This window comes from Lactuca virosa, chromosome 8 (genome assembly GCF_052849685.1).
Source record: "Lactuca virosa cultivar CGN04683 chromosome 8, Lactuca_virosa_CGN04683_v6, whole genome shotgun sequence".
Lineage (NCBI taxonomy): Eukaryota > Viridiplantae > Streptophyta > Magnoliopsida > Asterales > Asteraceae > Lactuca > Lactuca virosa.
Genome location: NC_136433.1, coordinates 103,753,838 through 103,771,096, shown reverse-complemented (window position 1 = coordinate 103,771,096; position 17,259 = coordinate 103,753,838). Strand labels below are relative to the sequence as shown.

The 17,259-nt window shown below is 34.9% G+C and overlaps 2 protein-coding genes across 2 annotated transcripts; both read left to right on the top strand.

Annotated features, from left to right (window-relative positions):
* Positions 1-4,865: 4,865 nt before the first annotated feature.
* Positions 4,866-5,452, top strand: LOC145134319 (peamaclein-like). Its single transcript, XM_079069183.1, has 3 exons — positions 4,866-4,983; positions 5,075-5,105; positions 5,212-5,452. Exons 1-3 carry the CDS (start codon positions 4,912-4,914, stop codon positions 5,391-5,393), a joined length of 285 nt encoding a protein of 94 aa, XP_078925309.1. The 5' UTR covers positions 4,866-4,911; the 3' UTR covers positions 5,394-5,452.
* A 5,936-nt stretch (positions 5,453-11,388) lies between these two features.
* On the top strand, positions 11,389-11,994 carry LOC145134082 (peamaclein-like). The gene is made up of 3 exons (XM_079069002.1): positions 11,389-11,508; positions 11,600-11,630; positions 11,734-11,994. The coding sequence occupies exons 1-3, from the start codon at positions 11,437-11,439 to the stop codon at positions 11,913-11,915; spliced, it is 285 nt and encodes a 94-aa protein (XP_078925128.1). The 5' UTR covers positions 11,389-11,436; the 3' UTR covers positions 11,916-11,994.
* The last annotated feature ends 5,265 nt before the right edge of the window (positions 11,995-17,259 follow it).

The following is a 17,259-nucleotide window of genomic DNA, read 5'->3' as shown; positions in this document are numbered from 1 at the left end:
ACCATTCAAGCATTAGGATGGCGCCTTATCAAGCCTTGTACGGACAAAAGTGTCGTACGCCATCTTGTTGGCTTGAGGCGGGAGAAAAGCAATTTATGGGTCCCAAAATAGTCCATCAGACTGCTGAAAAGCTAAAAGTGATTAGAGAAAGGATGTTAGCAGCTCAAGATCGCCAAAAGAGCTATGCTAACAAGAAGCGACAACCAATGACATTCGAAGTTGGAGATTCAGTGTTGCTCAAAGTCTCACCATGGAAGGGACTTCTAAGATTTGGAAAGAGAGGAAAGTTGAGTCCAAGATTTATTGGGCCATTCTAGGTTCTTCAGAGGATTGGGAGCCAAGCTTACAAGTTGGAATTGCCAGAAGAACTGGATGGTATTCATAACACTTTCCATCTGTGTTATTTGAGGAAGTTTACGGGAGAAGTTCCCGATATAATGCCACTTTCGAAGTTAAGGATTGATGAAGATAAGAGGTTAATCGAAGAGCCTGAAGCAATTGTTGACCGTAAGACGAAGAAGTTGTGATGCAAGTTGGTCGAATTAGTACTAGTGCTATGGAAACACTTGAATGGGCCGAACCATGCATGTGAGACAGAGAGTGACATGATGAGTCGCTATCCACATCTGTTGGCTGATGCATGATTCCGGGACGGAATCGTCCTAATGGGGAGAGAATTGTAACGCCCACGTTTCTGTCTAAGCATTATTATAATAATGTAATAGTTAGGGTAAACAATTTTAACCTATTTTGAAGTAATGAAGAAGAATTATTTGAGTATTATGTGATTTAAGTGCAATATATGTGCTTATAACGATATAATAAAATAATGATAAAAATATGCATAAAAAATGGAATGAAAATTAGACCCGATATCATTAATGAATGTTGAAGTAGTCGTAACAAAGATTCTGAAGATATAAAGAACGTTGAAATCCAACTTATAACGAAGAAGTTATGACCCGTCGAAGTTTCATGACTAAACCGGCACAGCGCCGCGTATCGTAAAAAGTAAATTTTTGATAAACTATTTTTTATCTTAGCGATCTAAATGAAAGTCGTAGTATACGTTAAACTGAGAACGTACATATACAAATATGACTTCATTAGAGGAAGTTATGATTTTTCTAAGATTTAGCGTAGCAGTACACAGCCCAGAAATCGAATTTTAGACCAATCGATTTTTAGCCGACACAATCTAAACGAGAATTAAAGATCTTATTAATAGGAGCTCAACGATATAAAGACAGTCGAAAACGGACGTTGGATGACAAAGTTACAAATTTTTAATGGACTTTAAATGGCTAAGCCTATTAAAATATAAATTTAAAAATAAAGTCAAAACTAGCCTACGGAGTCTAAACAAAAGTTGTAGATCACGTCGCTACCTACGCGTGGATATAAAGAACGTAAAAAACGGAGCTCGTAAGCGAACGTTACGAATTTTAGAAGATAATTTTTGGGCTAAACCAGCGAGTGACACCTGACACGATCTGAGACACTACTTCTTCCCCAGAGCTTTGCACCAGATACTGACATGTGGAAAATTACGCCCAACGTAATTCTTAGGTATGCCCAGCGTACTGCTGTTTTAGCCATTACGCCCTACGTAATTTTGAGTCGCCCAACGTGCTGGGAACTGGGCAACCTATAAATAGAGTTCGTTTTTCACTCATTTCTCCACATCTCTTCAACCCATTCTCTCTCAAACACCATCAAACACTCTAAGCCTTTCCCTAGCACTTCCTAGGTGTTAGAAACGAGTCACAGAGTGCCAGAACTTATGTTTAAGTGAGTTATGCTTTCCATACTTTAAGCATAACTTATGTTTAAGTTCATTATCGTTATTATGAACCTATAAACAAGATTTATCAGTTATTCCAAGTTGTTATACTGATTGATCTACTTACAGGGATGATGTCTAGGTTGTGATTTAGTGAGGTGTTTAAAGTGAGATTTCCAAACAGTATACTTTGTATACCAAACGGACCCTACCTCCGATATGATCCTACCTGGTTGCTCCTTACTTGATAGATCATGAAAGTAGACTTTGAGTTAATGATGAATCTAGACTAATAATTAGTCGCAATAAATACTAAACTAAGAATTAATAATAATGATACTAGATTTCGTCAAAGGAAAAAACAATTGTTAGAAGCGAAGCGCTGCCCAAATTTCTAGTCGTCACTTTAACAAGTAAGTGAATAGTTACTTTCATCTTACACATAGATATGAAGTGATTAATATAAATCACATGCTATATGTGCATATTATCTGTGTTCTTGATATCTATGATGGATGAACAATTTATACATGTTTTAATTGATTTAAACTGTATATATATTTTATACCTATAAATATGTTGGGTAAAGATGGGTAGATAAAAATAGATGATGAAAGATGAAATAAAATGATGAGAGGCCTCGATGTTAAAGTTAATCCAATCATCTAGCGGAGTATAGATGATGACCACAGACTATTCTAGACAGTCCAGTGGAACGCTGGCAGACTTGCAACCTGTAGGTGTTTGTGAACGACGTGTTTACATGTGTACTTCATCCCCCTCATGGCTGCCTTACTGACATATATTGCTGAGGAATACCCTAAGCATTATTGTCAATCTTGAAGATAATCCTTAGGCTAGGTCCCTTAAATTAGATACTTTAAGGATAGAAAGTGAGGATAACGGGAACGAGTAATCAGGTTGAATGATTTGATGAAATTAAAGAACTTAATTATTGTGGGTTGAAAACCCTATGTGCTCATCAGGCTCCCAAGCCTGAACCACTCAATTTCTTATATTACAGGTAGTGGCACAAGAGCACCGATGTGATGAACAGATAAGAGAATTATGGATTATAGGCCAGTAGAATAATAGATGTTGTAAGGCCTATGTTATTTTCCGTTTATGCTTATGTACTGTATTGACGATGACATCTCAACGTTTTTAATATAATTCAAATTCATTTATTCAGAAATACTTTGATAATATCATTATCACATTTTAGGAACAAATTCCGCAATATTATTCTTAAAAGTGATACTCTGATTTTTAAATAAAGCATAAAGAAATTGGTCTTTTCTGGCTGTGAAATTGGGGATGTCACAGGAACATATAAGACTGAAGGGAACCTCGTTGAAAATTTTACATAAAAAGGGGCTACATAACAAGATTACCCTAAAATGAAAGAATTGCCAACAAATAACGTAAATTATTGCATTTATGATTTATAAGTCCCTTAGTAATCTTAGCATCCTTATAAATTCACGATTGATTGATTATCGCTCCATGGTATATGTGTCTTATTTATTATAGCGATTTCATACAATCTGGAAGCTGGATCGAAGAGCAGTCAAAGTTGGGAGTGATGAAGACTTAAACATAGAAGAGGTAGCCCATCTTCATTTTTTTAGAAACTGATTATTATTTAAGTCTTAATGATACTATATATGTATCGAGTATACCTAAAAACTTATTATTTGTATTTGAGTTTGCGAATATTGTTTATACTTTTATGTTTCGATACAATGATGTAATAATTACTTTCAATTCCCAAAATGGTCACTACTTCTCAAGTCTTGCAACTAAACTTTAATAGTTTCCATGTTTGGTCCTAATCCCACTTAAGAGAGTCAGCAATTGGCACAACTGAATTTCTTCGGTTTGTAAAGTTGTTTTCGACACCTTACAAACTCTGACTACTTCGACTCCTCACTATACACATTCGACCCCAACAACATCAAATGGATTATCAATTATGCTTATTGTCTACTGGTTCACGGTGGTCATTTGGATGTTCTCGTTTGTACTACCTTCTCTCCTAGATAGTAAATTGATAAGTTATCCACTAATAATTTGTTACTAAAGGAAATAACTAAAATTAGTATTCGAATATCATGTTCGTTTAGAGACTCATACCTAAACCATATCATCATTGACACAAGTTACGATTGCAGATTTTTACCAAAATAATCGATGTTGTTCATAATGTTACATCACAATAATAGTTTTTAGTGAACTGCATTGTTGGTCTTTATAGTTTTCAAGCAGAAAAATAACATAAATTGTCCTTGCATGAGAAAATTTTACATAAATAGTCTATGTGTTTCAAATAGACAAATTGAGGTCATCATCATATTAACTTTAACCTTAAATAAAATAGAACCTTCCATGGTAAACCTCTCATATAGTTTTTATTTATTTATTTATTTATTTGTTTTGGTATGTTTTTGTTTTTGAATTTAACAAATTTATCCCAAACAATCTAAGATATTTTATAAACCCCTTCATATATATTAAAATTTACTATAAGTATTAATGTATTTGTTATGGCTTGTATTAAGTTTTATTATGATAAGTAATATATAAATTTTTTTCATATATGATATTTACTAGAATAACTAAATAAAAAAATAATAATAAATATTCAAAACATTTTATTAATGAAAATAGTAGTCCGACATATTATTAAATAGAAAGAGACTGGTTTTCAAACCAACATATTATATTGATCAAATATAGTATGTTATTTATTTTTTATTATCAAATATCATATAATCAATTTTTATTGGAAAAACATATCCAAACACCATAATTTTATTAAATCCTAAATCTCCAAATTAGGTTATTTTTTTAAAGAAATACTAAATATGGATACTTCAAAATACCCTTCATTTATATACATTTGATTTCATTTCCTAGTAAGAAATACAAGCATATCTTCCAATTTAATAAACGATGACAAAACATATTCCAGTAATTAATCCTTTGTAATTATATCAAATTACCATTGCCCATTATCATATAAAGTCCTATATAAACATGGTTTTCAAAACAAAGTTTCATATAAACTAAAACACCACAAAACAATTGAGACATTAGTTCAATTGAATCGTATACATTCACTACAAATGGGAAGAGTTCAACTTAATTTCCTCGTCTTCTTTGTTGTTGCGTCCATGACAGTTATAGAACTCTCGATTGTAAGTGTGTGCGTATATATAGAAATTATAGTTTTCGTTGTAAATGTGTCTCAAATAAATTATAATTTTACATGTCTTTTTTGTGTTCCAGGCCGGAGGTGAAGGTTCTGTACCAATCGAACGTAAATACTAATTTAGCATTTAACCTTTTTTTCTCAATAAAATATTTCTTTTATTATTATTATTATTACTATTAATAAAATAACATATGCTTGTATATTTTTGTAGAATGCCCTTCCGCGTGTTCAATTCGCTGTTCTGCAACACACCATCGTAGTCATTGTATGGATGTATGCGTAGACTGTTGTGGAAAGTGTTTATGTGTTCCTTCCGGTACTCTTGGAAACAAAAATGAGTGTCCGTGCTATAGAGACTTGAAAACCAAGGAGGGACAACCTAAATGTCCTTAAAACCCAAAAGGCATAAATGCAACACCCTTTCTTTAAGTTTTTGTATTTTTCATTTATGAAAAGATAAATAATTACTATATCTTTTAGTTTGAGACAAACTTCATGTGTATTCGTTGTCATTTTCTTTTTCTTATTGACATGTGTTGTTTTTTAAGATATATGAATGAGAATGTTCAATTTAAGCTTGACGAAGCACTTGAACGGTTTTGGGAAGCTATAGCACAAAATTGTGATTGTCTTAAAGAAAAAAGAAAAAAGAAATTAAGGAAAGTGAGTACACATCTACGTAAAGGTTCGATTTAACCAAAAGGTTTTCCAACTAAGTGTTGGAAAATAACTCATTAGTGTGACCTTGTAACTATTTGTCACGCTAATTATATGTTAGGTATAATTATATTTTGTATGATAACGTTTTCTATAATGACATATCAGGTCCATGAACTTTAATTATGTAGTATGATGGATATAACATTGTTCTACAACTTGAGGGACTATTGTTGTATGATTTCAACTTTCTGTCCCCTAATGTATAACTAATGAATTTATTACCCAATTAATGAACGATCAAATGGAAACTCAACATTTTCTCCCTTACGTTCAAACACTCCCTATAAACACCATTATGATGAGTATAAATAGGCATAAATATATCCATCAGAAATCAGGAAGACACCATTAGTGTAAGAAAGGGAATCAAATTATAGCCCCGTGTTCAACATCATTGAAGTTATCACTCTTTCCATGTAAGTGTTCTTTAAATTGAATTAAGGTTATTAATGTTTATGAATAAATTAATCTTCGATTATCTCTATTGATCTTACACGTGGTATCAGAGCCAATGTTAAATTTAACATATACCCTAATTTCCACTTCAAATTTTATTAAGATGATGTTCCTGCCCTTATAAGTATACGAACCCTAAACTTGATAATGGACTAACACGAATTAAGTTTTATCATAAATTGTTTAGGGTTGTTTTCTTGATAAGTGATGCATGTAAAATTAAACTTCATAAACCACTATCATGGTCATTATTGTAGAATTTATTTTCTGGGTGGATCCCCCTTGTCCATAAACAACTTTATCATGGGGCTCCATCCGTTTCTCACTTTTTGTTCGAGTTTGTCAAATGACTAATAAAGGTCCAAAATTAAGGTATGTGAATATGTTTTAGATCATGTATTTTTTTTCAAGAATGTCATTATATGAGCCCTATGTATAATTATTTATTTTGAAGGTGAAGAAAGAAGTTAATTTATTATTGTTCACATTAAAAATTCATAATCTTAATTCTTGACTTGATAATGCCTTAAAGCATTAAAATTATGTTATTATCATGCAAGGGAAATATGTTTGCTTTACTGCCTTAGTGTATTGTTTTAATACCATAATTTAATGTTTTAGAATTCTAATACAAACATATGGATAATAAACCAATTTCATCCAATGAGTAAATATTCTTTATTTTAGTGTTTTTCAAAGCTGCAAATTATAATTAATCTAATGGGTATGGTGAATGGGGATGGAATCATGTTTAGCTCATTGTTGGAAATATTGATTATGGTAGCGAATTCATAACTTGTTATGAGTATATTAATTTTGTTCATATATATTTAGAAACAATTGCAAAAACTCCATATTATGTAAATTGGTTTTACATATATCCAATATTGTCAAGATATGTATATACTATATTCAATGTATCTAATATTTTAGAATTCACTTCCAGAAAACGGAAAAATCATGTTGTTAGTATATATATACCCATTCATCCATTCACCTATATTTGTGTATAAATATTTTATGATTATGTGAAATATTACTACGAATGGAAGAACTGTATGTTCTGCATAATGCAATGAGAATAGTGGTTTCAAGTCTTCATGATGCATGAATTATACACATAATCCCACAACTGTTTGGTGTTGTGAAATCGTAAATAAATATACATTTTTCAGTCCATTGTATTTTTTGTTTTCACTGAAAAATATTACACAAACTATCACCAAACATTGTAAACTCATTGGCTCATTCTAGTTGCCAACAATCATGAAGAACATTGTATTATGCAAATGAAACTTTGTTTTTACTACAATTGCCTATGATATTATGCTTCAAATATGTCTTCATTGTTTATCCAAATTTTGAACACATTATTAATTTGATAAATTTTAATTTTATACCAAATAATGAGTAGTATCTTTAATGTTGAGTTTAAGTGACTGGACCAAATAAAGCTTTCTTGAGTTTGGCATTTGAGTTTATTGAACACCACATCAAGCAATTGCTTGAGTTGTTGTTCAAGGAACTCAAATGCTAGATGATTAATGACTTATGTGGTGAATTTTAAGCATAATATGCATAAAAAAATGTATTTTTGTCCAAAGGTGATTGCAATATTTATGTAGCGGAGATTATTTTTTAAGACACAGTATATCCAGTATTTGGTCTAAGAAAAGTGAAACTAGTAATTGAGTAAGATGTTTATACGACCTATTGTTTTGGTGTTAGTAATGGGTGTATTGATATGTTTTATCTATGTTATCCCGTAAATAACTTGAATGTCTCTTTAGTTATGGTAAAACTCAAATAACTAAAAGGGGTAGTTCTATTAAGGTCTATAAAACTTGTACAAATACGGGAGAAACATATAATACTGAAGGGAACCTCGTTGAAAACTTTACATAAAAAAGGGCTACATAATGAGATTACCCCAAAATGAAAGAATTGCCAACAAATAACTTAAATTATTGCATTTATGATTTATAAGTCCTTTAGTAATCTTAGCGTCCTTATAAATTCACGATGGATTGATTATCGCTCCATGGTACATGTGTCTTATTTATTATAGCGATTTCATACAATCTGGAAGCTGGATCGAAGAGTTGTCAAAGTTGGGAGTGATGAAGACTTAAACATAGAAGCGGTAGCCCACCTTCATTTTTTTAGAAAGTGCGTATTGTTTAAGTATTAATGATACTATATACGTATCGAGTATAACTTAAAATTTATTATTTGTATTTGAGTTAGCGAATAATGGTCACTACTTCTCAAGTCTTGCAACTAAACTTTGATAGTTTCCATGTTTGGTCCTAATCCCACTTAAGAGAGTAAGCAATTGGCACAACTGAATTTCTTTGGTTTGTCAAGTTGACTCCTCACTATACACATTCGACCCCAACAGCTTCAAATGAATTATCAATTATGGTTATTGTCTACTGGTTCACAGTGGTCATTTGGATGTTCTCGTTTGTACTACCTTCTCTCCTAGATAGTAAATTGATAAGTTATCCACTAATAATTTGTTACTAAAGGGAATAGTCGACTTATAACTAAAATTAGTATTCGAATGTCATGTTCATTTAGAGACTCATACCTAAACTATATCATCATTGACACAAGTTACGATTGCAGATTTTTACCAAAATGATCGCTATTGTTCATAATGTCACATCACAATAATAGTTTTTGGTTTGGTCTTTATAGTTTTCAAACAGAAAAATAACATAAATGGTCCTTGCATGAGAAAAATTTACATAAATAGTCTATGTGTTTTAAATAGACAAATTGAGGTCATCATCATGTTAACTTTAACCTTAAATTAAATAGAATCTCCCATGGTAAACCTCTTATATAGTTTTTATTTTTATTTTTATTGTTATTTTGTTTTGTTTTGTTTTTGTTTTTGAATTTAACAAATTTATCCCAAACAATCTAAGATATTTTATAAAGCCCTTCTGTAACACCGTAAATTTTCCAACAAATTTTTCATTTTCAAAACACAATAAAACACATGTCACATTTCCTCAAAATCACAAATAACAATTTATCAACACATTTTTATTTAAAATTGTTTATCACAAATCCAGGATCCTCCAAACATAATTCTTTCTCTCGTGTGTACAATCGAGCCGGCGCCTTCCCGATATCATGAAAAGTACCTGAAACACATATCACATAACACGGTAAGCACGAAACTTAGTGAGTCCCCAAAATACCACACACATATCAGTAGCCTCTCATGGCTATACTCAGATAAGACCCTCCGGTCAATGTATCTCAGTGGGACCCTCCGGTCCCATAACTCGGGTAGACCCTCCGGTCCTAACTCAGGAAGCTCATAATAATAATACTCAACATAAATCACAAAGACATAATGCAGAATATCACAATACACAGATAAGAACATAAGACATCTCAGTTGCACAAAGATACCACACATGGTAAGTATAGTGAGAAGACTCACCTCGAAAGCTAACAAGTAATAATCTCGCACACGGAAATCTCGAACTAGCCTCCGCCTATCACATAGGGTAAATATCTCTAATTAATACTCTATTCATACACAATACCAAAAGGTTGCCCTCTCTTTCTCTTTCTAACTCTTGGATTGGGTAAAAGACCATTTTACCCCTCCATGGTCTCCATTACTCATGCATGACCAAACCCTAAAGTCAACATAAGTCAAACTCGAGTCAACAGTCCATGTTTGACCTGACTCGCCGAGTGCATCTATGTGACTCGTCGAGTCCTCTTGTTTCTTCTGTCATATCGCGAAAGTCCACCTTGACTCGTCGAGTTGTCTCGCCAACTCACCGAGTCACCCATGTCCAGACTCATCGGGGAAAAACCCCAGCCGACTCGTCGAGTCAGCTCATAGATTCGGCGAGTCCCTTCAATCTGATTTCTCATTCAGACGATTCAAAGCAGTTCTACTACTCCAAACACTAGATCTAGCATCCCAAGACTTCATTGTCACGTAAAGCTTCAATCTTTACGTTCATGCATGGTAGTTTCGCTCCAACATACCAAAACATGATCTCACAATGTGTTAAGCACAATATCCTTCATATGGGTGAATAAAGTTGGGACCTTTGGACTCTAGGGACCTCACAAGGTCCAGATCTGACGTCTAAACCTCAAGACAACTATGTAAGCTCTAAATCCCAAATAAAGGTGGCATAAACCCTAACCTTCCAAAATCAAGAGATCTAACCATAATAATGATAAAGGTATGAATTTTTCACCTTTTACAGAAGCTCTTGGATGACAAGCAACAGATCTAACAACCTCTTTTCGTTTCTTGCTTGAATTCCTTCTCTTCCCCTCCAAAGATGCACCAAAATACTCAATACAAGCTCACCATTCTATCTTTTAGCTCAAAAAGGCGACTAGGGTTTCTCTCAGTGAAGTTGGGCAACTCATGAGCCGCAAATGAGGCTATAAGTTCCCTTATATAGGCCCCAAACCCGGGGATTTAGGGTTTCATTATACAGCACCTACTCGGCGAGTCGGCTCTCCGGATCGTCGAGTCCGCTCATTAAACCCACGCAGTCAACTCGACTGTACTCGACGAGTTGAACTCACAACTCGTCGAGTCACTCAATAAACCCCAAAACAAACACACCATTAATATACCTAGGATTCCGGATATTACACCTTCATATATATTAAAATTACTATAAGTATTAATGTATTTGTTATGGATTTTATTAAGTGTTATTATGATACGTAATATATAATTTTTTCATCTATGATATTTACTAGAATAACTAAATAAAAAATATTCAAAACATTAAGTTAATAAAAATGGTAGTATGACATATTATTAAATAGAAAGGGACTAGTATTCAAACTAACATACTATATTGATCAAATATAGTATGTTATTTATTTTTTATTATGAAATATCATATAATCAGTTTTTATTGGAAAAAATATCCAAACACCATAATTTTATTAAATCCAAAATCTCCAAATTAGGTTATATTTAAAAAAAATACTAAATATGGATACTTCAAAATACCCTTCAATTATGTACATTTAATTTCGTTTCCTAGTAATAAATACATGCATATCTTCCAATTTAATAATCGATGACATAACATTAATTAATCCTTTGTAATTATATCATATTACCATTGTCCATTATCATATAAAGTCCTATATAAACATGGTTTTCAAAACAAAGTTTCATACAAAACTAAAACACCAGAAAACAATTGAGACATTATTTCAATTGAATCGTGTACATTCACTACAAATGGGAAGAGTTCAACTTAATTTCCTCGTCTTCGTTGTTGTTGCGTCCATGACAGTTATAGAACTCTCGATTGTAAGTGTGTGCGTATATATAGAAATTATAGTTTTCGTTGTAAATGTGTCTCAAATAAATTATAATTTTACATGTCTTTTTTGTGTTCCAGGCCGGAGGTGAAGGTTCTGTACCAATCGAACGTAAATACTAATTTAGCATTTAACCTTTTTTTCTCAATAAAATATTTCTTTTATTATTATTATTACTATTAATAAAATAACATATGCTTGTATATTTTTGTAGAATGCCCTTCCGCGTGTTCAATTCGCTGTTCTGCAACACACCATCGTAGTCATTGTATGGATGTATGCGTAGACTGTTGTGGAAAGTGCTTATGTGTTCCTTCTGGTACTATTGGAAACAAAGATGAGTGTCCGTGCTATAGAGACTTGAAAACCAAGGATGGACAACCTAAATGTCCTTAAAACCCAAAAGGCATAAATGTAACACCCTTTCTTTAAGTTTTTGTATTTTTCATTTATGAAAAGATAAATAATTACTATATCTTTTAGTTTGAGACAAACTTCATGTGTATTCGTTGTCATTTTCTTTTTCCTACCGACATGTGTTGTTTTTTAAGATAAATGAATGAGAACGTTCAATTTAAGCTTGATGAAGCACTTGAACGGTTTTGGGAAGCTATTGCACAAAATTATGATTGTCTTAAAGAAAAAAGAAATAAGAAATTTAGGAAAGTGAGTACACATCTACGTAAGGGTTCAATTTAACCAAAAGGTTTTCCAACTAAGTGTTGGAAAATAACTCATTAATGTGACCTTATGAATGTTTTATCACGCTAATTATATGTTAGGTATAATTATATTTTGTACGATAACGTTTTCTATAGTGACATATCAGGTCCTTGAACTTTAATTATGTAGTATGATGGATATAACATTGTTCTATAACTTGAGGGACTATTGTTGTATGTTTTCAACTTCATGTCCCCTGATTTATAACTAATGAATTTATTACCTAATTAATGCACGATCAAATGGAGACTCAACATTTTCTCCCTTATGTTCAAACACTCCCTATAAACACCATCATGATGAGTACAAATAGGCATCAATATATCCATCAGAAATCAGGAAGACACCATTAGTGTAAAAAAGGGAATCAAATTATAGCATCGTGTTCAACATCATTGAAGTTATCATTCTTTTCATGTAAGTGTTCTTTAAATTGAATTAAGGTTATTAATGTTAATGAATGAATTAATCTTCGATTATCTCTATTGATCTTACATGTCGTATCAGAGCCAATGTTAAATTTATATACCCTAATTTCTATTTCAATTTTTATTAAGATGATATTCCCGCCCTTATACGTATATGAACCCTAAACTTGATAATGGCCTAGCACAAATTAAGTTTTATCATAAATTGTTTAGGGTTGTTTTCTTTATAAGCGGTGCATGTAAAATTAAACTTCATAAGCCACTATCATGGTCATTATTGTTGAATTTATTTTATGGGTCGATCCCCCTTGTCCAGAAACGAATTTATCATGGGGCTCCATCCGTTAGGATCAGATATTCGACTGTCTATAGGATCTAGCGTTATGTTTGATTAGCATACACGAGTGGCTGCAGGGTTGGTAGAAGTTTCATGAGTGGGTGCAGTGTGCAGCGGGTCAGCACAAGGAATGGTTAGCCACTCTCGAGAAAGTGAGGGCAGGTCGAAGGTGTATCCGAGGTGATGGGATTTAGATATCAGGAATTTCGTATGAGAATCCGTCTGATTTTATTGTGTTTTAGTGCATTCGACTCCACTGCTCGAATGTTGCTTGCGTTGTGCTTTGTGGGGCTCACATTGATGAGGGATGACCATCGAAGGAATACACTAAGTTATATGCTATGAAGGTTAAATAACCTTAGAGTGAAGGATTCGACCCTATTGCGCAGCTCTCGTTTGAGTCTAACAGTTGTAGGGTTGGGTCCTTTAGTTAAAAGATTATTTAAGTTTTGTTGCATGTAATTGTATTCATGAAGTGGTTAACTGACATTGATTGGAGTTCTTCAGCAGCTGATGTCAGGGGAGGCGGGGAAATCCTAAGAGAGTCTAGGAAGTATTTTGTGCGGTTGTCTCGCTGTTGAGCGGGTTCTGGGAGTATTATCATGAGTAGGTTTTAAAGGACCTGAGGTGATCCTTGAGGAAAGTATGGATAGGTGTGGAAGGTAGTATTGGGCCCGTACTACTGGAAGCACAGGATGCATACTTGAATCGAGGAAAGTTTTGAGGATTTTAAGGGCTGGTCGGGGAAGATAGCATGGTTGGATATGATAATTTGCGGCAGTGTTTCTGTTCCTGTTAATCTTTCAGTTGTGGCTGTTCAGGCACGTAGATGGATCTGGTAAGTGTTTTGAGCCCCATTGGCGTTATTGATTTGGGTTGTTTGGTGCAGACCTAGTGAACTTTTGGTTGAGGCCTCGGGGGTTTTGCTCGAGGTCGGGTATTCGGGTCGCGGGACTCATGAAGGAGATGATTATTATGACTCAAGTTGGTTTGGATTCTCAGGTTGAGTATTTTTAGCCGTTGAGGGATTTTCCAGTTCATTGTCGGATTGATGTTTTCAGATTAGTTGGGCAGCCGTTGATCAGTGGATCTTTCCAAGAGCAGGTATGTTCAGTTCCATGTGGGTCTTGATTCATTGGATTAAGTGTCAATGTGTCCTCGACCACTTGTTGTGGGGTTCATCATTCAGTAGAAGTTTGATCGGAAGTTTAATTGTGTCATCTGAGATGCAGTGGTCGGGACAATATGTCATCAAGTTCAGTATGATCTATGTTCTTTGGGCCTTCGAGTGTGTTTACCCTCAATGGTGGAGTAGGAACTTGGTTCATTGCAGAATCAGGTTTTAGCAACCTTTGAGATCCGTGGAAGTCTTCTCGAGCTAGTTGTGTAGTGATGGAATCCATTCAGTCTCAATCAAGTATGGGATCTTGTTTCGACTGATTGTGGGGATGTTTTATGTTATTGATTGAGGTATTATTCTGATTATCTCTGCATTCATTCTCTCTTTGGATGAGATTATGGGTTTCTTAAGTATGTGTATGGGGGTAGTACATGTAAGATGGGCAAGATAGCATTAGAGCACTTGGTTCGAATTATGTGCATGATTCTTTTGGGTTTTAGCCTTCGAATCGGGCCATGAGTGCAACTATTTTCCTATTCGCGGGTGGCATGCGATCATGTTTTGTAAGGTTTGCTTTGATAAAATCTTTATGGTGCTCAGTTGGCGTTATGAGGGAATTGATTAGGTCCCTTCAAGGAAATGGAATGAGGCGAGTATCTTTGGGCATGGAGTGCTGGGCGAGCGATGCGTTGGCGTCAAGGTCGGTGTGATATTGGGAGCATTCCAGACATGGGCTGAGGGCTAGGGAGGGCATTCCAGACTCATGTTGTGGGCTCGGAGGCAATCCAGATCTATGCTGAGGACCTTGTAGGGATATTCCAGTCATAGGCTGAGGGCCTAGTGAACATGGTTGTTCATTTCTTCTTCTTGTGGTGCTTTCGGTGTCGACACACCGAGGGGAGACGAGCGAGTCACAAACCTGTTGGTTGGATAAAGGAAGCAGTAAGGGTTAATAAGGTTTTTGTACATCATATGGTTTGGTTTTGGGTGAAGATCGTGGTCAGTATGTTTCGAGGATTAGTTCTACATGTTTCTGTTAGTGTCTCCAGCCAGGGACTAGGGGCAGATTCATAATTGGGTGCTCATCAGATGTAGGTAAGGGTCTTCGAGAGGAATATGAGTGGCCATATTCGAATGGGTTTTTGGTGAAAACTTGTGTTAGGAATCGTAAGTGTATTCGTGCAAGGTCTATACTCAGAAAGATGTAGATCAAGAAATTTGGATGTCAAAGACCTCAGCTGGAGGGTTCAGGATTTAGTTTATGTGTTTGTACTCAGGGATGGTTTTACCTGTGTAAAGGTCGGGCAAGTGATGAGGTTTCAGTATTATAGTTGCAGCATGTCGGTTCATCAGTTAAGGAAATCAGTATTTCGTAGCCATTGTGTTCATGGAAATTGTTATCTTCAGGATGAGATTTCTCTCGAAGGAATATCTAATCCTTTCTGGTCGAGCATTGGGTTGTCGGCAGCAACAGTTGGTATGCGTTTTTTTTCTAATAGGAATCTTAGGTAAGCAGGATTCGAGTAAATAGTTCGATGGATAAGTGTAACATTGGTTCAGTATGGGCGGTCTGTTAGGGAGTCAGACCAGTTCGAGACTTCAGGCTTCAGATAAGTAGATTGGGTTTCTTCAAAGGATTGTGGAATTGCCTTCTTTGAGTGGAGTATTCTGCTGGGTTCAGTTGCCTTGGGAATGTAATTGTATGGTCAAGGTTGTGGTTGTGCCCCTCAAGCTGTCGGGCTTGTCGGGGATGATAAGGAATGACTTCGAGGACAAAATCGACTTTAAGTGGGGGAGAGTTGTAATGCCCCGGTTTTCAGGCATTTTCAAATTCATCTCTTGATTTTAAAGTGTGTCATTTTGGTCCTTGTTTTGGAAGGAAGTGGTCACAAGAAGCCCTAGTGGCAAAATGGTAATTTTGGGAGAAGGTGTGGTATGCTAAGCGTACATGTGAGTACACTAAGCGAACTAGGGTGTGACCTAGTATGCTTGGCGTACTCTTGTCCGAAAGAAACCCTAATTTTTAGGATTTTTTGGGTATTTAAGCACCTTTATGGATCATTTAGCCTCATCTTTTCAGCCTCCAAGCCCTTGAGTCGTTTTTTTAGCAAACCCTAACCCCATAAGAGAGTGTCTTGAGCTAAAAGTGTGTTCTTTGTATGCTTAATGAAGAGGGATTTGCATCAAAGAGATTAGTAGTTGAAGCAAGCTTTTGGATATTGGATCATCACCTTCTTGGGAAGCTCCAGAAGGTAAAAAGTTGCTACCTTTATGCTTTCTTTGCTTGGATCTAATTTTGGTAGCTTTATGATGTTCTTTTTGTCCCAAAGTCCCATTGTTATGCATGTATGGTTTTGGTCATTTTGGGTTGTCCTTTCAGACCCTAGGAAGGGTTCTAAGCCATAAAAATGAGGCCCCTTTAACTAGTTTGGCTCCATGCTTCTTGTAGAAGGTCTTAATGGATTAAGACCATGTATTAAGGAGTTTTTGGACGTCTAAAGTCATAAAGTTGGAGACTTTATGACCCTGGAGTGCATTTGGATCATGGATCTGAAGTTTGGGCTTAAGTGCTTAAGCCATTAAGCACTTAGGAAGAAATTGAGTCTTGCGAGGGTATGCCTCGTGCAGGGAGGTTGTAACGCCCAGACTCTGGTACGCATTTAGTTACAAATTATTCTTGTTTGAAAGGCTACTCGATGAGTTGGAAGCCCCACACTCGTCGAGTAGAAGTTAGTCTTGGACACGGGATTCAACCACCTACTCGACGAGTCAAGAGCTTTGGACTCGGCGAGTAGGCCTGGCAGAGTCAACAAAGCCTATCTTCCATACGTATACCTGGAAGATCCTAGACATAGAGCAACATCTTAGGAAACATGAAACCAACCCATATTTTTTGTTTATGGTACCGGATATGAAAGATAAATATGAAAAATATTGCGGTGACTATGACACTATAAGTGATTATGTCTTCTTTGCAACATTGTTAGATCCTCAATGCAAGTCAGTCTATGAAAGTTGTTTTTACCCAAACGCTTAAAGCCAAGAACAAAGATAATAAGATTCCCGTTGATGAGATAGAATCCAAAGCACGTGCAAAGGTTATTGATATCGAATGAAAATTGGATAAGTTTT